Source organism: Pelophylax lessonae (genome assembly GCF_965119305.1).
Source record: "Pelophylax lessonae genome assembly, chromosome: 6".
Lineage (NCBI taxonomy): Eukaryota > Metazoa > Chordata > Amphibia > Anura > Ranidae > Pelophylax > Pelophylax lessonae.
Window position 1 is genome coordinate 34,649,461 of NC_138773.1, and position 24,032 is coordinate 34,673,492.

The 24,032-nt window shown below is 47.1% G+C and overlaps 1 protein-coding gene across 1 annotated transcript in view; it reads left to right on the forward strand.

Annotated features, from left to right (window-relative positions):
• Positions 1-24,032, forward strand: part of CORO1A (coronin 1A) — a 57,136-nt gene that overhangs the window by 27,180 nt on the left and 5,924 nt on the right. Inside the window, exons 3-7 of the mRNA XM_082261154.1 lie at positions 8,971-9,093; positions 9,689-9,818; positions 15,428-15,609; positions 17,772-17,891; positions 19,732-19,836. Of these exons, the coding sequence (XP_082117280.1) occupies positions 8,971-9,093; positions 9,689-9,818; positions 15,428-15,609; positions 17,772-17,891; positions 19,732-19,836 (660 nt within the window). The remainder of the gene's footprint in view (positions 1-8,970; positions 9,094-9,688; positions 9,819-15,427; positions 15,610-17,771; positions 17,892-19,731; positions 19,837-24,032) is intronic.

Sequence of the window (24,032 nt, forward strand, 5' to 3'; positions counted from 1 at the left end):
GATATTGGTTTGAGATGTTTCTGAGATTATTCAGAATTCATTGACAGTTGTATCTCACCTGTAGGTGACCTACTTTTGACCTGCATTTGACCTACGTCAGTTGGGTTTTGTATCCTTGTAGAATTGTATGGGAAGGCAAAACCTACTTGAAGTTACAAAAGCCCAGTAGCCCCGACCTTCAGAGTCAGCTTTATACTTGGGGTTAGCTTCAGGATACTTGAAGGGAACTGTTATTTTTTACTTCTTTTCTTCACCAAAATCCCACAAATTGAACCACAAGTATCAAAAATGAATGCACAGCTATGTCTTTCTGTTCTGATGACACCCGTCCCCCCTCATTTTAATGTCCTGGTTCACACATTCCGCCTCATTTCTGGTGCTGGTGCCACCCTTTCCCCCTCATTTCTTGTCCTGGTGATACCCATTTCTCCCAATTTTCATGTCTTTATAACACCTGTTCTTCTCATTTCTCATCCTGGTGACACCGATTTCCCCTCGTTTCATGTCTGGTGACTCCCGTTCCCCCTCATTTCATGTCTGGTGACACCCGTTCCCCCTCATTTCATGTCTGGTGACACCCGTTCCCCCTCATTTCATGTCTGGTGACTCCCGTCCCCCCTCATTTCATGTCTGGTGACTCCCGTCCCCCCTCATTTCATGTCTGGTGACACCCGTCCCCCCTCATTTCTAGTCCTGGTGACAACCGTTCCCCCTCATTTCTAGTCCTGGTGACACCCATTCCCCCTCATTTCATGTCTGGTGACTCCCGTTCCCCCTCATTTCATGTCTGGTGACACCCGTCCCCCCTCATTTCTAGTCCTGGTGACACCCATTCCCCCTCATTTCATGTCTGGTGATTCCCATTCCCCCTCATTTCATGTCTGGTGACACCAATTCCCCCTCATTTCTAGTCCTGGTGACACCCGTCCCCCCTCATTTCTAGTCCTGGTGACAACCGTCCCCCCTCATTTCTAGTCCTGGTGACAATCGTTCCCCCTCATTTCTAGTCCTGGTGACACCCGTCCCCCCTCATTTCTAGTCCTGGTGACACCCATTCCCCCTCATTTCATGTCTGGTGACTCCCGTTCCCCCTCATTTCATGTCTGGTGACACCCATTCCCCCTCATTTTATGTCTGATGACACCTGTTCTTGATCACTTCTTGTCTTGGTGACACCTGTTCCCCCTCATTTCTAGTCCTGGTGACACCCATTCCCCCTCATTTCATGTCTGGTGACACCCATTCCCCCTCATTTTATGTCTGATGACACCTGTTCTTGCTCACTTCTTCCTGTCTTGGTGACAACCGTTCCCCCTCATTTCTAGTCCTGGTGATAACTGTTCCCCCTCATTTCATGTCTGATGACACCCATTCCCCCTCATTTCATGCCTGATGACACCTGTTCTTGCTCACTTCTTCCTGTCTTGGTGACAACCGTTCCCCCTCATTTCTAGTCCTGGTGACACCCATTCCCCCTCATTTCATGTTTGGTGACAGCCATTCCCCCTCATTTCATGTTTGGTGACACCCATTCCCCCTCATTTCATGTTTGGTGACACCTGTTCTTGCTCACTTCTTGTCTTTGTGACACCCGTTCCCCCTCATTTCTAGTCCTGGTGACACCCGTTCCCCCTCATTTCTAGTCCTGGTGACACCCGTTCATCCTCATTTCTAGTCCTGGTGATACCTGTTCCCCCCTCATTTCATGTCTGGTGACACCTGTACCCCTCATTTCATGTCATTGGGACACTTGTACACCCTCATAATATGTCCTGGTGACACCCGTTCCCCCTCATGTCATATCTAGTTACAGTTGTTCCTGCTCATTTCTCCTCTTGGTGACACATATTCCACCTTATTTCATGTCTGATGACACCTGTACCCCTCATTTCAGGTCCTGGTGACACCCATTCCCACTCATCTCATGTCTGGTGACAGCTGTTCCTGCTCATTTCGTCTTTGTGACACCTGTTCCCCCTTATTTCCTGTCTTGGTGAAAACCATACACCCTCATTATATGTCCTGTGGCACCTGTACACCCTCATTATAAGTCCTGTGACACCTGTACACCCTCATTATATGTCCTGTGGCACCTGTACACCCTCATTATAAGTCCTGTGACACCCATACACCCTCATTGTATGTCCTGTGACACCTGTACACCCTCATTATAAGTCCTGTGACACCTGTGCACCCTCATTATATATCCTGTGACACCCGTACACCCTCATTATATGTCCTGTGACACCCGTACACCCTCATTATATGTCCTGTGACACCTGTACACCCTCATTATATGTCCTGTGACACCTGTACACCCTCATTATAAGTCCTGTGACACCCATACACCCTCATTGTATGTCCTGTGACACCTGTACACCCTCATTATAAGTCCTGTGACACCTGTGCACCCTCATTATATATCCTGTGACACCTGTACACCCTCATTATATGTCCTGTGACACCCGTACACCCTCATTATATGTCCTGTGACACCTGTACACCCTCATTATATGTCCTGTGACACCCGTACACCCTCATTATATGTCCTGTGACACCTGTACACCCTCATTATATGTCCTGTGACACCCGTACACCCTCATTATATGTCCTGTGACACCTGTACACCCTCATTGTATGTCCTGTGACACCTGTACACCCTCATTATAAGTCCTGTGACACCTGTACACCCTCATTGTATGTCCTGTGACACCTGTACACCCTCATTATAAGTCCTGTGACACCTGTACACCCTCATTATATATCCTGTGACACCCGTACACCCTCATTATATGTCCTGTGACACCTGTACACCCTCATTATATGTCCTGTGACACCTGTACACCCTCATTATATGTCCTGTGACACCTGTACACCCTCATTATATATCCTGTGACACCTGTACACCCTCATTATATGTCCTGTGACACCTGTACACCCTCATTATATGTCCTGTGACACCCGTACACCCTCATTATATTTCCTGTGACACCCGTACACCCTCATTATAAGTCCTGTGACACCTGTACACCCTCATTATATGTCCTGTGACACCCATACACCCTTATTGTATGTCCTGTGACACCCATACACCCTCATTATATGTCCTGTGACACCTGTACACCCTCATTATATGTCCTGGGACACCTGTACACCCTCATTATATGTCCTGTGACACCCGTACACCCTCATTATATGTCCTGTGACACCTGTACACCTTCATTATATGTCCTGTGATACCCGTACACCCTCACTATATATCTGGGTGACACCCGTACACCCTCATTATATATCTGGGTGACACCCGCTCCCTCATTTTCTGTAAAGGGCTGCACAGCAAAGTCAGACAAGTCAGATCTGTCGCTTTCTGCTCAGATGTGGGAAAGTTGGTGACAGATGATTCTCGTCACTTTTTTTATTTTCAGTCCTGGCACGCTCTATCTGTGTGCAGCATTGTTATCAGCAGATCTCAGTGTCTTTCTGTAATTAGGGAAGTGTGACTCCGCACTGTAGTCATGTCCTTATTTGGTGATGTAAGTCTTCTGCTGCGTTACTTTCTGTAATGAGGGGGCGGAGCCCGCATGAAACACGCATGTGACAACATCGCACCTCTGTCGCAGGCCCCCTCACACTTCCCCTATAGGGTGTTACACAACTGCCGGAAAGATCTATAAAAACTGCAGCATGGCCTCAAGATTCAAATTTCTCTCTCTGTCTCTGAGCTGCACTGGGCGAGAGGAAACGAGTGATCTGATTGGCCGCAGGAGCTGCGATTTTTTCCTTCCGGTTCTATTATGCAATTATTTTTGAAAATGTTTATTGCTTGGAGATGGAAGCATCTCAGATCAAAGGATTGCTGATCAGATCTCCTGTGGGATCCAATTGTAATGTGCGTTGTGCGCTCGTTATGTTCACTTTCGATTGGCACCCCTAACCATCTTTCTTTGTGTGGTGATCTTATAGAATAAGAAGAATCAGTTTCATAAAAAACAAATAAATATTAAAAAGGCAAGAAAAGATATTGTGAAGATGTTGTGAGCAAAGAACGGACGACTGTAAGAAAAAGTAAATGATAGAAATTAAAACAATTGTAATGTGTGTGGCCAGCAAAAAGTTCCATTTTCATACGATTGGCATCAAAACCAACCAGAAACTGGCTGGATTTCTCACGTCTATGGTGCCAGTAAACACCAACACAAGAAATGATGGGGAATGGGTGTCCCCAACACAAGAAATGATGGGGAATGGGTGTCCCCAACACAAGAAATGATGGGGAATGGGTGTCCCCAACACAAGAAATGATGGGGAATGGGTGTCACCAACACAAGAAATGATGGGGAATGGGTGTCCCCTAAACAAGAAATGATGGGGAATGGGTGTCACCAACATAAGAAATGATGGGGAATGGGTGTCCCCTAAACAAGAAATGATGGGGAATGGGTGTCACCAACATAAGAAATGATGGGGAATGGGTGTCACCAACACAAGAAAGGATGGGGAATGGGTGTCATCAAGACAAGAAATGACGGGGAATGGGTGTCACCAACCCAAGAAATGATGGGGACTAGTGTCACCAAGACAAGAAATTAAGGAGAATGGGTGTCCCCAACACATGATATGATGGGGAATGGTTTTCACCAACACAAGAAATTATGGAGAATGGGTGTCACCAACACAAGAAAGGATGGGGAATGGGTGTCACCAACACAAGAAATGATGGAGAATGGGTGTCAACAACACAAGAAATGATGGGGAACGGGTGTCACCAAGACAAGAAATTAAGGAGAATGGGTATCACCAACACAAGAAATGATGGTGAATGGGTGTCACCAAGATGAGAAATTAAGGAGAATGGGTGTCCCCAACACATGATATGATGGGGAATGGGTTTCAACAACAAAAGAAAGGATGGGGAATGGGTGTCACCAACACAAGAAATGATGGGGAATGGGTGTCGCCAAGACGAGAAATTAAGGAGAATGGGTGTCACCAAGACAAGAAATTAAGCAGAATGGGTGTCACCAACACAAGAAAGGAAAGGAAATGGGTGTCAACAACACAAGAAAGGATGGGGAATGGGTCTCACCAACACAAGAAATCATGGGAACGGGTGTCACCAGGATATGAAATGAGGCGGAATGGGTGTCACCAGGACATGAAATTAGAGGGAACGGGTGTCACCAGGACTTGAAATTAGAGGGAGTAGGTGTCACCAGGACATAAAATGAGGGGGAATGGGTGTCACCAGGACATGAAATTAGAGGGATCGGGGGTCACCAGGACATGAAATTAGAGGGAATGGGTGTCACCAGGACATGAAATTAGAGGGAACGGGTGTCACCAGGACTTGAAATTAGAGGGAGTAGGTGTCACCAGGACATAAAATGAGGGGGAATGGGTGTCACCAGGACATGAAATTAGAGGGATCGGGGGTCACCAGGACATGAAATTAGAGGGAATGGGTGTCACCAGGACATGAAATTAGAGAGAATGGGTGACACTAGAATATGCAATGAGGGGAGGGCAAATGTCACCATGACATGGGTGTCATCAGGAGAAAAAAAGGGGGAGAGAAAGGATGTCACCAAGACAAGAAATAAGGGGTAACAGGTGTCACCAGGACATGAACTTAGAGGGAATGGGTGTCACCAGGACATGAAATGAGTGGAATGGGTGTCACCAGGTCTTGAAAAGAAGGGGAATGGGCGTCAGCAGGAAATAGGGGGGAACAGGAGTCACACAGGACATTTAATGAGGGGGAACAGAATGTCTTTAGAACAGGAAGACTTGGATGGCATTACCAACCCTAAAGATTTTCTAGCCCTTTCCTTCTCTACTAAAGATTTGTGCTTTTGTTGCAGTCTGTGTCCTTATCAGAGGAATATCATATCACTTCCTAACTCTGCCACCAGGAAGTGAGGGTAAATTTCCTCAATGGGGACACACAGAGCAATAAACACCTGGCAGTAGTTCTATGCCTTCCCTGCTCTAATTAACACAAAAACCTGTCTGGAGTTCCACTTTAATGTGTCTGTGTGTAACTCACATGTCCAAGCCATTAATTTGTGGATAAAGGTTGAACTCTCCTTATAATCTGGAAGGAAGAAAGGGGAGGGGAAATGAGGGGAGATGAGCCTCTTGTTTTATTACGTCTGATATCTGACCGAAAACATCAATTGGCTCCGGACTTAAAGCGGAATGCCGGGATCAGTAAATATTGTCTATATACATTTATCATGTGTGTTCTTCTAGGCCACAGATCCTAGTCACTGGTGAGTACGGCACAAGCGGCAGGATGGTGCAAGCCATAGGACAGCTACTATAGATCCTGGTTGCTGTTTCTAACACCCCATTGTTGCAGCTACAGACCATTGGACCCAGAGCTGTCTGAAATCCAAAGTTGCAACATAAGAGGCAGGAAGAGATAATCATAAGATAGTAAGGGAAGTCGCAGGTCTAAGAAATGCACCAAGGAAATGGCTTTCAAGGGACATCTTGCACCTGCTTCCAGAGGAAACTTATCTGAGACCCACAGCTGGAAACAGAATCCCATCAAATTACCCATAAAATGGCCGTCTGACTCTTTGTTCCACTGTCTCAGAGAGTGGCAGAGAAGGAAAGGTGATTAATGACGATGTACCTATAAACACGTCATTTACCAGCCTTTCTCAACCCTTTTTTATACCCAGAGGAACCCTTTGACATTATTTTCCAGCATGAGGGAACCCCTTTTGTGATCATTTTTGTGCTCAGCAAGATGTAGGAAGTTTAAATAAAATAATAAAAAAGTAGCATTTATAGGCATGGATTTATTAAAAAATGCAGAGCTACGAGCTATTCACCCTGTAAACATATACTGTACTGTGCAAATGGGGGCAAAATTGGATGTTATTAGGCTGTTTTCTTCTCAGGTCAAATGTGTAAATCAGGAAAGTACCTGATTATGGCTACTAGAGGGCACTGATGATCACAGAAAAAAAAAAACTGTGATTGTAATCTCCATCTAGTGGCCATAAAGCGGTATTTTTTTTTATTCACACATAACGACCTGGAGAGAAAAAAGTCTAATAATATTCCTTTTTACCCCATTTGCACAGAATAAATGGGCATGCATAGGGAAAAAAGCTCTGTGATTTTTTATATAAATATACCACATAGTGGAGCATATTTGAAAACTGGGATCGATCTTTTTGACAACCTCCTGCTCTATACAACAAATGTATTTTCAATAAAAAATTAAATATATATTTAAAATATTAATAATTGCCACCATTGGTACACAAACAGTTATAATTGTAGAGTTCTTTTTTTTTTTTTCCAAAATTATAATTTTAGAGTTCTAAAAAGTCTGGTCAGTATACCCCCTTACAATGGGGATCAGTGCAGAAAAAGCTCCCTTACATTAGTGATCAGTGGAAAAAGGCCCTCTTACATTGGTGATCAGTGAAGAAGGGCTCTCTTACATTGGTGGTCAGTGAAGAAGGGCTCTCTTACATTGGTGGTCAGTGAAGAAGGGCTCTCTTACATTGGTGGTCAGTGAAGAAGGGCCCCCTTACATTAGTGATTAGCGGAGAAGGGCTCTCTTTATCTCTTATAATAGTGATGAGTGGAGAAAGGCCCTCCTATATAAGTAATCAGTGGAGAAAAGCTCCCTTACATTAGTGATCAGTGGAGAAAGACCCTCTTAAACTGGTGGTCAGTAGAGAAGGGCTCTCTTATATTAATCAGAGGAGTAGTCCCCCCCCTTACATTGGTACATTGGGGGTCAAAGGAGAAGAGCTCCCTTACATTAGTCGTCAGTGGAGAAGAACCCCCTTTCATTGGTAATCAGTGGAATAGGGCCCCCCCCCTTATATTGGCAGCTTATATTGGTAGCTAGTGGAGGAGGTCCCTCTTTTAGTGATCAGTGGAGAAGGGCTCCCTTAAATTAGTTATCAGTGGAGAAGCACCCCCTTACATTGGTGGTCAGTGGAGAAGGGCCTCCCTTACATTGGTGGTCAGTAGAGAAGGGCTCTGTTTTATTAGTGATCAGTGTAGAAGAGCCCCCTTACATTGGTGGTCAGTGGAGAAGGGCCTCCCTTACATTGGTGGTCAGTGGAGAAGGGCTCTGTTTTATTAGTGATCAGTGGAGAAGGGCCCCCTTATATTGGGGATCAGAAGAGAAGAGCTCCCTTACATGAGTTATCAGTGGAGAAGAACCCCCTTACATTGGTGATCAGTAGAGAAGGGCCCTCATTGCATTGGTGGTCAGTAGAGAAGTGCCCCCCTAAACATAGGTGTTCAGTGAAGATGGGCCTCTCTTACATTGGTGGTCAGTGGAGAAGGGCCCCCCTTACATTGATGGTCAGTGAAGATGGGCCTCACTTACATTGGTGATCAGTGGAGAAGGGCCCTCTTACATTCGTGATCAGTGAAGAAGGGCCTCCCTTACATTGGTGGTCAGAGAAGATGTGTCCCTCTACCATGGTGTTAAAGTGAAGATGGGCCTCTCTTACATTGGTGGTCAGTGAAGATGGGCCTCTCTTACATTGTTGTTCAGTGAAGATGGGCCTCTCTTACATTGTTGTTCAGTGAAGAAGGGCCTCCCTTACATTGGTGTTCAGTGAAGATGGGCCTCCCTTACATTGGTGTTCAGTGAAGAAGGGCCTCCCTTACATTGGTGGGCAGTGGTGAAGGGCCCCCTTACATTGGTGGTCAGTGGTGAAGGGCCCCCTTACATTGGTGGTCAGTGAAGATGGGCCCCCCTTACTTTGGTGTTAAGTGAAAAAGGGCCCCCCTTACATTGGGAATTAGTAAAAAAGTGCCCCCTTACGTTGATGGCTGTATACATGAAAAAAAACTAAAAACAGTGGTGCCCACTGCTGAAGGAACCCTTAGCAACTTTTAGATGAATACTGGCTGAGAAAGGACCCCATAGGTCATTTAAAATACTGTAGTTATTAATGTCACCCTTGTGTTTTCTCTCTGCAGACCGGTCGCCTGGATAAGTCACAGCCCCTGGTCTGCGGTCACACGGCCGCAGTGCTGGACATCGATTGGTGCCCCCACAACGACAATGTCATTGCAAGCGGCTCAGAAGACTGCAGTGTCATGGTAAGATCCGCGGCAGGGAGGCTGTATGCCACCAAGGGTTTTAATCAATTGTTTCACAGATAATATGCACATTGGCAGCCAAAGCTAAAACCTGAATATAGGAGTAGATTAAAATGGGTAAACATTCCAACCTAGATATGAAGGGACAAACCCTGTGTGCGAAAAGTTGTCATTGTGAATGGTTTTCTGTAATGGTCATCAACCCGCTATTATTGTTCTTTGCACTAAGAAGGCATCTTAAGATCTTTTTATAATGTTTCCCTAAAATTAACAAATTGACCCAACTTTTTTTTTTTTTTATGCTGTTCCATATTTTAATCACTGAATTTTCTATATAGGGGGGAAATCCTTCCTGTAGTGGTTATCCCTGTAGCAAAAATATTTAGTATTTGGTTGGAAGCACACTTTATTGCTCACTAAATGGCCCAAATCAGGGATAGGAGAGGGCAGTTGATTGGCCAGGGTGAGGAGGTTGGTGTCTTTAGTCAGGTAATATCTGCCCTGAGAAAGAGGAATAGCAAAGTTTTGTCACTGTACTATTACATCGCCTTATCTTATGTGTTCACCGGTACCAATATTCCCTTCTGTCTTTCAGGTGTGGGAGATCCCGGATGGAGGTCTGACCCGCTCAATCACAGAACCCATCGTCACCTTGGAAGGGCACACAAAGCGGGTTGGAATTGTCCTCTGGCATCCGACCGCCCAGAATATATTACTGAGTGCAGGTAAGGAAGGACCAAGAACTATAGGAAGGATTTATTAAGGTGTAGATTCATTTGGGTAGCTGCGATAATTAAATTGGTGACTTTGGCTTGCAAAGATATCTTCTTGTCCTATCCCAGCCAGAACCAATCATGGATACATCACTTTACCATGTAGAAGTGAAGAATTGTACATCATTCATGGGCAGATTTTCCAACAGGCTGGATAATTTATCTGTGCTCCATAATGCAAAGATGGTACAATTATCTTTGTATGCTTTTTTTCGGGATATGGTCTAAAGCCAACTGTATGAATCGAATTTGCTGTGTCCAAAATCTGTTCTTTATGCATTATCATGAAAATCTTGGAAAAGACCCCAAAAAATACCTGATCACTGTGTGTACCATGGCTTTGTTTATGTCAAGGCAATAAAAACCATTGATGATTACTACAGTAAGTCAAACTAGGACTTAATGGTCACCTGATGTATGTTTATTAACGAAAGGCATGTGATCATTCTGTCTTCCTCTGGTGATCATCAATGGCTTTATTGATCATAAGGCTTATGGTTTACCAACAAACCACTGATGATCACCAGGTAAAACTAGGACCTAATGGTCACCTGACCTATAGTAAAAAACAAAAGCCATAGTGATCATTCTGTCCTCCTTGATCTGGTGATCATCAATGGTTTTATTAATAAACAAAGCCCTGTGATCGCAATCATACAGCTTATGGTTTACCAACAAACCACTGATAATCGCCAGGTCAAACTAGGAATAATGGTCACCTGACCTATAGTAAAAAACAAAAGCCGTAGTGATCATTATTACTCCTTAACCTGGTGATTATCAATGGCTTATGGTTTACCAACAAAATACTTTGTTAAAAAACAAAGCCATGTGATCGCAATTATGTGGCTTTTATTTACCAACAGAACCACTTATGATCACCAGTTAAGGCCAGGACTTAATGGTCACCTGACTTATATTTATTAACAAAAGTCATGTGCTTATTCTGTCCTTATTGATCTGGTGATCATCAATGGCTTTGTTGATAAACAAAGCCATGTGATTGCAATTATAAGGCTTATGGTTTACCAACAAACCACTGATGATCTCCAGGTCAAGCTAGGACTGAATGGTCATCTGACTTATATGTATTAACAAAAGCCATAGTGATCATTCTGTCCTTCTTGGTCTGGTGATCATAAATGGCTTTGTTGATAAACAAAGCCGTGTGTTCGCAATTATACAGCTTATGGTTTACCAACAAACCACTAATGATCACCAGGTCAAGCCAGGAGTTAATAGTCATCTGACCTATGGTAAAAAACAAAAGCCCTAGTGTTCATTATTACTCCTTAAAGCGGAGTTCCACCCGAAATTTATACTTACCTCCATCTTCTCGCTCCCGGTCACCTGAAAAACAAATGGACAATCGCAATTTTTTTTTTTTTTCACTTACCTTTTAGAGAAAATATACTCACCTTACTTCCTTCTTCCTCCCCTCGGCGGCCACGGCGATTCGTCACTTCCTGGCTTTTGCAATGATTCCTGGGAGCTGAACGTCATCGCTCCCAGGAATCATTGCGCCTGCACCGGCCCCGACGTCAGTTCCGGGGCGCGCGCGTCATTCCCTTCTAAACAGCTTCTGGGCATGCCCAGAAGCTGTGGAGGGATGACGCGCGCGACCCGGAAGTGACGTCGGGGCCGGTGCAGTGCATCGTGGGACCGAAGAAGGAGGAAGAGGACCGAAGAGGACGCGGAAGAGGATCGTGCTGGCTTCAAGCTGCCCACACCTGAGATGGCAGCGCTGGAGAAGACAATTTCAAGGTAAGTATTTCTCCTGAAAGGTAAGTGCAAATCGGGACAGATCAGAGGCTAGCCATTGTGGAATGTGCTAGCCCTGACTGTCCCGGGGGTATTTTTGTAAAAAAATGTATAACCAGGGTGGAACTCCGCTTTAACCATGTGGTTATCAATGGCTTATGGTTTACCAACAAACTGCTTTGTTGAACAACAAAGCCATGTGATCGCAATAATGTGGCTTTTTTTTACCAACAGAACCACTGATGGTCACCAGTTCAGGCCAAGACTTAATGGTCACCTGACTTATATTTATTAACAAAAGCCATGTGATTTTTCTGTCCTCCTTTATCTGGTGATCATCAATGGCTTTGTTGATAAACAAAGCCATGTGATTGCAATTATATGGCTTATGGTTTACCAACAAACCACTGATGATCTCCAGGCCAAGCTAGGACTGAATGGTCATCTGACTTATATGTATTAACAAAAGCCATAGTGATCATTCTGTCCTTCTTGGTCTGGTGATCATAAATGGCTTTGTTGATAAACAAAGCCGTGTGTTCGCAATTATACAGCTTATGGTTTACCAACAAACCACTAATGATCACCAGGTCAAGCCAGGAGTTAATAGTCATCTGACCTATGGTAAAAAACAAAAGCCCTAGTGTTCATTATTACTCCTTAACCATGTGGTTATCAATGGCTTATGGTTTACCAACAAACTGCTTTGTTGAACAACAAAGCCATGTGATCGCAATAATGTGGCTTTTTTTTACCAACAGAACCACTGATGGTCACCAGTTCAGGCCAAGACTTAATGGTCACCTGACTTATATTTATTAACAAAAGCCATGTGATTTTTCTGTCCTCCTTTATCTGGTGATCATCAATGGCTTTGTTGATAAACAAAGCCATGTGATTGCAATTATATGGCTTATGGTTTACCAACAAACCACTGATGATCTCCAGGTCAAGCTAGGACTGAATGGTCATCTGACTCATATTTATTAACAAAAGCCATGTGCTTATTCTGTCCTTCCTAATCTAGTTATAATCAATGGCTTTGTTGATAAACAAAGCCATGTGATCGCAATTATACAGCCTATAGTTTGCCAACAAACCACTGATGATCACCAGGTCAAGCTAGGACTTAATGGTCACCCGACCTATGGTTAACAACAAAAGCCTAGTGATCATTATTTCTCCTTGATCTGGTGATCATCAATGGCTTATGGTTTACCAACAAACCACTGATGATCACCAGGTCAACCTAGGACTAGATGGTCACCTGACCTATTTTAAAAAAACAAAAGCCTAGTGATCATTATGTCCTCCCTGATCTAGTGGTCCTTAGCAGCTTTGTTGGAAAACAAAGCCATGTGATTGCAATGATGTGCCTTTTATTTACCAACAGAACCACTTATGATCATCAGTTCAGGCCAGGACTTAATGGCCACCTGACTTATGTTTATTAACAAAAGCCATGTGATTTTTCTGTCCTCCTTGATCTAGTGATCATCAATGGCTTTGTTGATAAACAAAGCCATGTGATCGCAATCATATGGTTTATGATTTACCAACAAACCACTGATGATCTCCAGGTCAAGCTAGGACTGAATGGTCATCTGACTTATATTTATTAACAAAAGCCATGTGCTTATTCTGTCCTTCTTGATCTAGTTATAATCAATGGCTTTGTTGATAAACAAAGCCATGTGATCGCAATCATACAGCCTATAGTTTACCAACAAACCACTGATGATCTCCAGGTCAAGCTAGGATTGAATGGTCACCTGATGTATGTTTATTAACAAAAGCCATGTGATCATTCTGTCTTCCTCTGGTGATCATCAATGGCTTTGTTTATAAACAAAGCCGTGTGATCGCAATTATGAGGTTTTTATTTACCAACAAAATCATTGATGATCACCAGGTCAAGCCAGGACTTTGTGGTCGGTCACAAGACTTATATTTAATAACAAAAGCCATGTGATTTTTCTGTCCTTGATCTGATGATTATCAATGGTTTTGTTGATAAACAAAGCCATGTGATCGCAATTATATGGCTTATGGTTTACCAACAAACCACTGATGATCTCCAGGTCAAGCTAGGACTAGATGGTCACCTGACCTATTTTAAAAAAACAAAAGCCTAGTGATCATTGATCTAGTGGTCATTAGCAGCTTTATTGGAAAACAAAGCCATGCGATTGCAATGATGTGGCTTTTATTTACCAACAAAACCACTGATGATCACCAGTTCAGGCCAGGACTTAGCGGTCACCTACCTTTTATTTATTAACAAAAGCCATGGGATTTTTCTGTCCTCTTTGATCTGGTGATCATCAGTGGCTTTGTTGATAAAAAAGCCATGTGATTGCAATCATATGGTTTACGGTTTACCAACCAAGGTGATCACCAGGTCAACCTAGGACTAGATGGTTACCTGAACTATTTAAAAAAAACAAAAGCCTAGTGATCATTATGTTCTTCTTGATCTTGGTGATCATCAGTAGCTTTGTTGAAAAACAAAGCCATGTAATTGCATTGATGTGCCTTTTATTGACCAACAAAACCGATGATGATCACCAGGTCAAGAATAAGATAGGACCTAATGGTCACCTAACTTAGGTTTATTAACAAAAACCATGTGATCATTCTCTCCTCCTTGATTTGGTGATCATCATTAGGAAGGAAAGTATGTTGCCCATGTATAAGGATCAGTAGATTTGCGTAGCGAGCAAGGGCTGTATGCAGACTCTTATTATAGTCTTTCTGGGCAATCTCAAACCTAAAAAAGCCCAACAGCAGCATCAACTCTTCTTTTGGCTTCCTGGAGAAAAAGCTTCTCTTAGCTCCCTCCAGTGCTGTTGCTGTGGTTTAGTTGTTTTGTTCTCTTTCAAAGGGGAAGATCAGAGATCAAATTGAACAAATCTTCCCCTTCAGAAGAGACCATGTGACCATTGCTGGGACAAGGTCAACTAGAGCCCAGGTCGAACATTCCAAATTGCACCCCCCCCCCCCACAAGATGTACGAGCATCCCCCCCCCCCCCCCAGAAAAAAAATCAAGCACTTTTCTGCATGCTTACACCCTAAGTATGAATTCCCACTCCTCCTAGAACAAATCTGCCCCCCCCTGCTGAAACCTTCCTCCCGGTTCAAATACTCAAATCTTTGCTCCCCCCCCTCCAGCTCAAATCCTCTCTCTCCCCATATGCCCCCATCACAAATCCCCCCCCCCCCCCAAAAAAAATAATAATTCCCCCCTCCAAGCACCAATCCTCTGCCTCTAAATTTCTCCTTCCCTCCCTCCATACCCACCTCCCAGCACAAATTCCCCTCCCCCAATACCCCATCCTAGCACAAAAAAAGTAATCTCCTAGCACAAATGCCCCCCCCCCTCACCTTGATATTACCTTTTCTAACACAACCCCCCTCCCCATACCTCATCCCAGCACAAATCCTCTTCTGCCATCCCCCTACCAACATGAATTCCCCCGAATTGCTGTTCCCCAAATTTCCCCCCTTAGAACAATTCTTAACTCCTTTCACCCCCTAAATTCTCCTTTTCAATACACAAATCCCTTCCCCCAATTTCCTCATGGTGCCCCCCCCCCCTTTCACATGATACCACATTTCCCAGGGCAGCCGGCCCTCCTGCCCACCCCTTGTCCTGGGCCCTGCATGTGACCAAATACCTGGGGTCTGAAAGCAGCACTAGAAGGAGATTGGAGCACCCTGTTCTCCAGGAAAGGCCGTTCGCTCTATATACCGATCCCAGCAAAACTCAGTTGTTTAAATCTTTGCTCTTCTTCAACAGGATGTGACAACGTCATCTTGATCTGGGACGTGGGGTGCGGGCAGTCAGTCATCTGCATAGATGAGACACACACGGACCTCATATACAGCGTGGCCTGGAACCAGGATGGCAGTCTCATCTGCACCTCCTGTAAAGACAAGAAGATTCGGGTCATGGAGCCCAGAGCCGGAACCATTGTAGCGGTACGTCTGCAAAAAATGTGTGCTGATGACATCAGCAACGCAAAGGGGGCTGTGACGGTACACGCCATCACTGGGAGAGACAGACAGATACTTAAGGGACACTGAGAAAAAGGTTTGGATAACTTCAAATGGGAGAGTAATATTTATCAACAACATCTCTCAAGTAATATGAAGATTTAATCCCACCACTGCCACCAATGCAACGGATCAACCGACACCCCGACTGGGTACCTCCATTGATGGATGCTTCTAGTGCTTCCCGAGGGCTTCAAGCACTCCACCAGACACCATAACCACCGCAGAGCCCACGAACCGCCGCAGCTTGGTTGGGGTCCCATCGTCTCCTACCCACCCTGGACCTACGACAAGGCTCCAAATTCCAGTGGGTGAACCTCTCTTTTCCCAGAGAGTGAAGCAGGAACAGGAACACCCCAACCAAGCTGCGGCAGTTCATGGGGTCTGCCGGGGTTATGGCGCCTGGTGGAGTGCTTGAAGCCCTCGGGAAGCGCTAGGAGTATCCGTCAACGGAGGTACCCAGTTGATCCGTTGTAGGGGCTTATTCCATATGGCAGAACCACAGACAGGGATGATAGGCATCCAATCGGGTCTCGTTTTACATAAAGGTACCCTCATGGCATGATTAAAATGTAACTCTAAGACACATCGACAGATCATAGCCTTGTTGCTAAGGGCTATAGACCTTTGTCCAAGTGTGAGGGAGTAAACACCTAGGGCATTACCAGCAAAAATGTTTATTGGATCCAAAAAAACATAGTAGGGAACAGAATTGAAGAAAGGGGGCATGTCCCCCGAAACACGTTAGCCTTCCAACTGTGTCACACATGGTCAGATACCATCGCCTGACAGCTGGAGTTGATATTTGATACGCTTGTTCCCTACTTTTTGGGCTTTTGGATCCAACAAACATTTTTGGTGGGGATACGCAGGGCAGCTTCTGTTTGTCTGATTGAATTGAGCTGTCTGATGAGAAGGTGGGGGGGGGGGGGGGTCGGCTGCTCTATTTTTTCTGCCCCCCCTCCAAAAATTAAAAGTCAGCAGCTACATATACTGTAGCTGCTGACTTTTAATATTAGGACGCTTACCTGTCCTGGAGTCCAGCGATGTCGGCACCACAGCCCACGTTTCCATCTGCTGTCGGGAGCTGCCGCCACCGCCATTGCTGGTAAGGGAACTCGGCACTGAAGCCTTGTGTCCCTACTGTGCATGTGCGAAGCCCACTGCACTCTCTTACTGGCCTAGAAGGGGAGAAAGGAGGAGGGAGGAGAAGGGGGCTGAACCTCTGACGTAGCTCGCCGCGGCGAGGTCAGACGGAAGTGGGGACAGGGTACCTGTCAAAAACAGGTACCCGCTCCCCCCCTCCCCCTGAAAGGTGCCAAATGTGCACCAGAGGGGGGAGGAGACAGATAAGCGGAAGTTCCACCTTTGAGTGGAACTCTGCTTTAAGCTATTGAAGTCTGTAAACCTTTTATTCAACAGAATGGCTATGGAGACAGCGGAAGGCATGAGCCTACGGGGCCACCTAGTGGCTCAAAAGGAAAATATACAATATTTTATAACAAAGAAAATAAAAAGTGATTTTTAAAAGGGGATGTCCACAACCAAAACAAAGAACCCGCCTCATTTCCTGGCTGGAGGACGTCCAGCATCAACTAGCTCTTTCCCTCCCATCCTGACTGTCCCTGGCCCGCCCCTTTCATTCATTGGATTTCAGTTCTTTGAATCATGGAGACTCAGCATCACATGTGGGTGTTACCTACTATGTACTATGTAAGTACAGCCTGCCTGGGAACGCCCACTCCGCCAGACTGACACCCACCCATGCAGGCATTTTTCCTCCCACTGCTTGCATGAGGGCTGAGGGCTCTTGAGAGGAGTACTGAGGCCGGGTGCTTTGATGTGTTAGGAAGCTTTGGACAGCACCCTGCTGGCCCCTCCCACCAGCCATGATCTGTTTGCATTGCATAGAGAAGCACAGAGAACCAGTGATGATATCACTGAGGCTAAAATAGGCTTTGTAATGAAAATAAACATATTTAATTAAAAAAAATGAGATATGAAGAAGAGGGAAGAAGGAAAAAAAGCAGATTGAGTTTCAGCTTTAAGTTGCCTAGAAGAGCCTCATATTGTGTTTGTCTGTACAGGAGAAGGATAAGCCCCACGAGGGCAGCAGACCGGTCCGCGCCATCTTTGTGTCCGATGATAAGATCCTGACCACTGGATTCAGCAGAATGAGCGAGAGGCAGTTGGCCTATTGGGACACGGTGAGTGGACACGTTCAGTGATGTATTTTGGTTTTAGAGCTCTACCTCTAAAGAGGAAGGGGGAGAGAAAAGGGGTGAGAGGGAGAAAGGGGGTGAGAGAGAGGGGGTGAGAGATAGAGAGAGGGGGATGAGAGGGGGGATGAGAGAGAGAGGGGGGGGGGTGAGAGAGAGAGGGGATGAGAGAGAGGGGGTGAGACAGAGGGGTAAGAGAGAGGGGGGTGAGAGAATGAGGGGGGAGGAGAGAGAGGGTGTGAGGGGGTTTGAGAGAGAGAGGGGATGAGAGAGAGAGGGGATGAGAGAGAGGGGGTGAGACAGAGGGGTAAGAGAGAGAAGGATGAGAGAATGAGGGGGAGGAGAGAGAGGTTGTGAGGGGGGGGGGTGAGAGAGAGAGAGGGGGATGAGAGATAGAGAGAGGGGGTGTAAGAGAGAGGGGGTGAGAGAGAGAGAGAGGGGGGGTGAGAGAGAGGGGGTGAGAGAGAGAGGGGGTGAGAGAGAGAGAGGGGGGGTGAGAGAGAGAGGGGGTGAGAGAGAGAGAGAGAGAGAGAGAGGGGGGGAGAGAGAGGGGGGTGAGAGAGAGAGAGGGGGGGTGAGAGAGAGAGGGGGTGAGAGAGAGAGAGAGAGAGGGGGGGTGAGAGAGAGAGGGGGTGAGAGAGAGAGAGAAAGAGGGGGGGTGAGAGAGAGAGGGGGTGAGAGAGAGAGAGAGAGGGGGGGGTGAGAGAGAGAGGGGGTGAGAGAGAGAGAGAGGGGTGAGAGTGAGAGAGAGAGGGGTGAGAGTGAGAGAGAGGGGTGAGAGAGAGAGAGAGGGGTGAGAGTGAGAGAGAGGGGTGAGAGAGAGAGGGGTGAGAGAGAGAGAGGTGGGAGAGAGGGGGAGAGGGAAAAGGTAGGGGGAGGGAGAGGTGGGAAGAGATGGGGGAGGAGAGAGAGGGGGGGGGTTGAGAGAGGGGGTAAGGAAGAGAGGGGGGAGAGAGGGTGGAGGATGAGAGAGAGGGGGGCTCTCCTATCCCCCCCCCCATACTAAACCAGGAGCCCCCCCTGAAAATGCCACCAAAGGCAAACACCTTGTTTGCCTTGTGGTAGATACGCCCTTGGACACATGTATATGTGTATCTCTCTGCAGCACTGACAGTGTCATATTACAGGCTCCTATGTTTTATAGTGTGGGGAGTCCCCACAGCACATGATGTATCATTGAGGAAGATTATTTTACCATTATAATTGGAAAGCATTTTACAATATAGAGTAGAAGAAGTAGACTCTGCATGAGCTAGGCGTTCATGTTAAGTGCAGCGTACTCAGTAAAATTTCCAGTGATTTATTACCTCTCACAGATATCACAGTACTCCTCCTGACAATGCCTTAATCTGCTTTCCTCTCCAGAAGGATGGAGCCATCTTTGTTCAGGCATCATTCATGGTCACTGTCTACTTCCTGGACTGAGATGTTGGGTCAGAGATGAGACAATTGTATAAATTCTGGTGGTCCTCGGCTGTGTTCACAAATGTCTGACACAGATCAGCCCCTGCTGCGGCCTCCTACTTTGTAACATGCTACAAAGTTACAATATACAGTCTGATTACTGGGGTAGAGGCAGTGCTGGGACAAGGTCATCCATGGGCAAAGATGCCAAATTGCAGGGTACCCTCATACCTGTAAATGATTGTGTCCCGGGCAGCTTTCCCTCCTGCCCACCCCTTGTCCCGTCCCTGGGTGGAGGAGACTGAGGAAGTGCTTCCTCCTGCCTGCAGCAGACCGATGATATAGTCCCAGGCTAGGCAAAGTCCCCGAATGGAAAGTGCCAGAATTCTAAAATGAAGTTAAACCTAAATCTTTCTCCCTACAGAAGTCCCTGGACGAGCCGCTGACCCTGCAGGAGCTGGACACGAGCAGTGGGGTCCTCATCCCGTTCTTCGACCCCGACACCAACATCGTCTACCTGTGCGGCAAGGTAACTGACCTGGGGGGGAAATTCCACCTTTAACCAATTGCCGACCAGCCGCCACAAATATACAGCTGCAGGTTCCCGCAAATCGCCGTACCTGTATGGCAGTTCGCGGAAGGGATCGTGGGGGCGCACTCCCCTTCGCCAGCGGGGAGGCTGATTTGCGGGGCCGGTGGCCGCGATTGCTGCTGGGCACCCATGGAGGCAGAACGGCGGTCTGCTGTTGTAGACACAGCAGATCATTGTTCTGTCAGCAATCAACACAGAGCTCTTATGTCCCCCTATTTAGGAACACAGGTCTCTCTGTGTTGATTCCACAAGCCCATCCCCCTCACAGTTAGAAAGCACCCACTTGGCACACATTTAAACCTTTGATCACCCCTGGTGTTAACCCCCTTCCTTGCCAGTGTCATTATTACAGTAACAGTGCATATTTTTAGCACTCATTACTGTAGTAATGTCACTGGTCCCCCCAAAAGTGTCAACAATGTCAGTTAGGGGTCCGATCTGTCCGCCGCAATGTCGCAGTCCCGCAAAAAAACAGCATGCCCATTCGGTAAGATGGCCCTGCATATCCGTGACAATGGTGGTGCTCCACAAGTCGTGCTCCCCTATTGGTCCCACACTCACCAGAGCTCAGTCCCCCCCCAAGGGGGTTCGCCGAGTTTTATCTTGTTTAATGTCTAAAGATGTGTAAAATGTGAGTGTGTACATTATAGTCTTAAAATAAAAAGCGCATGGTTCTAATAATATTGCGCTATGAACTCTTCCTTATGTCTCCTGAGTAAAATGGGAAGCGTGAGGAGTGGACATAGATTGTCCCAACAGCGGAACCGCTGGTGAGACGGATCGTATCAGGCAGAAGTATACAGAACCTGAAGACCATTTATATATGGAAAAAGGCGATGTTTAACCGATCTGGTCATTCCCTATAGGGATTTAAGGGGACATTTGGATGTGGACCCTGAGTGGGCTGATCCGGTCAGAGCTAACTTTTCTAACAGGCCTAATACCCCCTTGAGGGGGACTGAGCTCTGGTGAGTGTGGGACCGGTAAGGGAGTGTGGGACCGGTAGGGGAGTGTGGGACCAGTAGGGGAGTGTGGGACTGGTAGGGGAGTGTGGGACTGGTAGGGGAGTGTGGGACTGGTAGGGGAGTGTGGGACCGGTAGGGGAGTGTGGGACTGGTAGGGGAGTGTGGGACTGGTAGGGGAGTGTGGGACTGGTAGGGGAGTGTGGGACTGGTAGGGGAGTGTGGGACCGGTAGGGGAGTGTGGGACTGGTAGGGGAGTGTGGGACTGGTAGGGGAGTGTGGGACTGGTAGGGGAGTGTGGGACCGGTAGGGGAGTTTGGGACTGGTAGGGGAGTGTGGGACTGGTAGGGGAGTGTGGGACCGGTAGGGGAGTGTGGGACTGGTAGGGGAGTGTGGGACTGGTAGGGGAGTGTGGGACCGGTAGGGGAATGTGGGACTGGTAGGGGAGTGTGGGACTGGTAGGGGAATGTGGGACCGGTAGGGGAGTGTGGGACTGGTAGGGGAGTGTGGGACTGGTAGGGGAGTGTGGGACTGGTAGGGAATGTGGGACTGGTAGGGGAGTGTGGGACCGGTAGGGGAATGTGGGACTGGTAGGGGAGTGTGGGACTGGTAGGGGAGTGTGGGACTGGTAGGGGAGTGTGGGACTGGTAGGGGAGTGTGGGACCGGTAGGGGAGCGTGGGACTGGTAGGGGAGTGTGGGACCGGTAGGGGAGTGTGGGACTGGTAGGGGAATGTGGGACTGGTAGGGGAATGTGGGACCGGTAGGGGAGTGTGGGACTGGTAGGGGAGTGTGGGACTGGTAGGGGAGTGTGGGACCGGTAGGGGAGTGTGGGACTGGTAGGGGAGTGTGGGACCGGTAGGGGAGTGTGGGACCGGTAGGGGAGTTTGGGACTGGTAGGGGAGTGTGGGACTGGTAGGGGAGTGTGGGACCGGTAGGGGAGTGTGGGACTGGTAGGGGAGTGTGGGACCGGTAGGGGAGTGTGGGACCGGTAGGGGAGTGTGGGACCGGTAGGGGAGTGTGGGACTGGTAGGGGAATGTGGGACCGGTAGGGGAGTGTGGGACTGGTAGGGGAGTGTGGGACTGGTAGGGGAGTGTGGGACTGGTAGGGAATGTGGGACTGGTAGGGGAGTGTGGGACCGGTAGGGGAATGTGGGACTGGTAGGGGAGTGTGGGACTGGTAGGGGAGTGTGGGACTGGTAGGGGAGTGTGGGACCGGTAGGGGAGCGTGGGACTGGTAGGGGAGTGTGGGACCGGTAGGGGAGTGTGGGACTGGTAGGGGAATGTGGGACTGGTAGGGGAATGTGGGACCGGTAGGGGAGTGTGGGACTGGTAGGGGAGTGTGGGACTGGTAGGGGAGTGTGGGACCGGTAGGGGAGTGTGGGACTGGTAGGGGAGTGTGGGACTGGTAGGGGAGTGTGGGACTGGTAGGGAATGTGGGACTGGTAGGGGAGTGTGGGACCGGTAGGGGAATGTGGGACTGGTAGGGGAGTGTGGGACTGGTAGGGGAGTGTGGGACCGGTAGGGGAGCGTGGGACTGGTAGGGGAGTGTGGGACCGGTAGGGGAGTTTGGGACTGGTAGGGGAGTGTGGGACCGGTAGGGGAGTGTGGGACCGGTAGGGGAGTGTGGGACCGGTAGGGGAGTGTGGGACCGGTAGGGGAGTGTGGGACCGGTAGGGGAATGTGGGACCGGTAGGGGAGTGTGGGACCGGTAGGGGAATGTGGGACCGGTAGGGGAGTGTGGGACTGGTAGGGGAGTGTGGGACTGGTAGGGGAGTGTGGGACCGGTAGGGGAGTGTGGGACTGGTAGGGGAGTGTGGGACTGGTAGGGGAGTGTGGGACTGGTAGGGGAGTGTGGGACCGGTAGGGGAGTGTGGGACTGGTAGGGGAGTGTGGGACCGGTAGGGGAGTGTGGGACCGGTAGGGGAATGTGGGACTGGTAGGGGAGTGTGGGACTGGTAGGGGAGTGTGGGACCGGTAGGGGAGTTTGGGACCGGTAGGGGAGCGTGGGACTGGTAGGGGAGTGTGGGATCGGTAGGAGAGTGTGGGACCGGTAGGAGAGTGTGGGACCGGTAGGAGAGTGTGGGACCGGTAGGGGAGCACGGCTTGTGGAGCACCACCATTGTCACAGATATGTTCGGAGCACTTTGAAGAGCACCTGTCACTTTATTAGTAGAGGATCATTCTTTGGAATAGATATTCTTTACATTTGAATACGAACTTTTGAGCTCAGTTCAGCACCATAATGTTACAATACTTTTATTGAGATTTTTTCTTGGCAGTAGATATTGCTTCAGCGCTTTAATTTATCATTAGTCACTTTTATGATATTGATTGTTATTTCCGTACAGGATGCTTTTTTGCATTGAAGTCAATAGGCAGCGTTTTTTGCAGTGAAGCCAATGGGACACAATTTGGCATTGGAGTCAATAGGGGCCATTTTTGCATTGAAGTCAATGGGATGCGATTTTGGATTGAAGTCAATAGGGGTTTTTTTTGCATTGAAGTCAATAGGGGTTTTTTGCATTGAAGTCAATGGGATGTGATTTTGCATTGAAGTCAATAGGGTTTTTTTTTTGCATTGAAGTCAATGGGACGCAATTTGGCATTGGAGTCAATAGGGGCCATTTTTGCATTGAAGTCAATGGGATGCGATTTTGCATTGAAGTCAATAGGGGTTTTTTTTTGCATTGAAGTCAATAGGGGTTTTTTTTTGCATTGAAGTCAATGGGATGCGATTTTGCATTGAAGTCAATAGGGGTTTTTTTTGCATTGAAGTCAATAGAATTTTTTTGCATTTAAGTCAATGGGAATGCGATTTTGCATTGAAGTCAATAGGGTTTTTTTGCATTGAAGTCAATAGGGTTTTTTTTTGCATTGAAGTCAATGGGATGCGATTTTGCATTGAAATCAATAGGGGTTTTTTTTTGCATTGAAGTCAATAGGGTTTTTTTTTTGCATTTAAGTCAGTAGGATGCAATTTTGCATTGAAGTCAATAGGGTTTTTTTTTGCATTGATGTCAATAGGGTTTTTTTTGCATTGAAGTCAATGGGATTCGATTTTGCATTGATGTCAATAGGGTTTTTTTTTGCATTGAAGTCAATGGGATGCGATTTTGCATTGAAGTCAATAGGGTTTTTTTTTTGCATTGAAGTCAATGGGACACAATTTG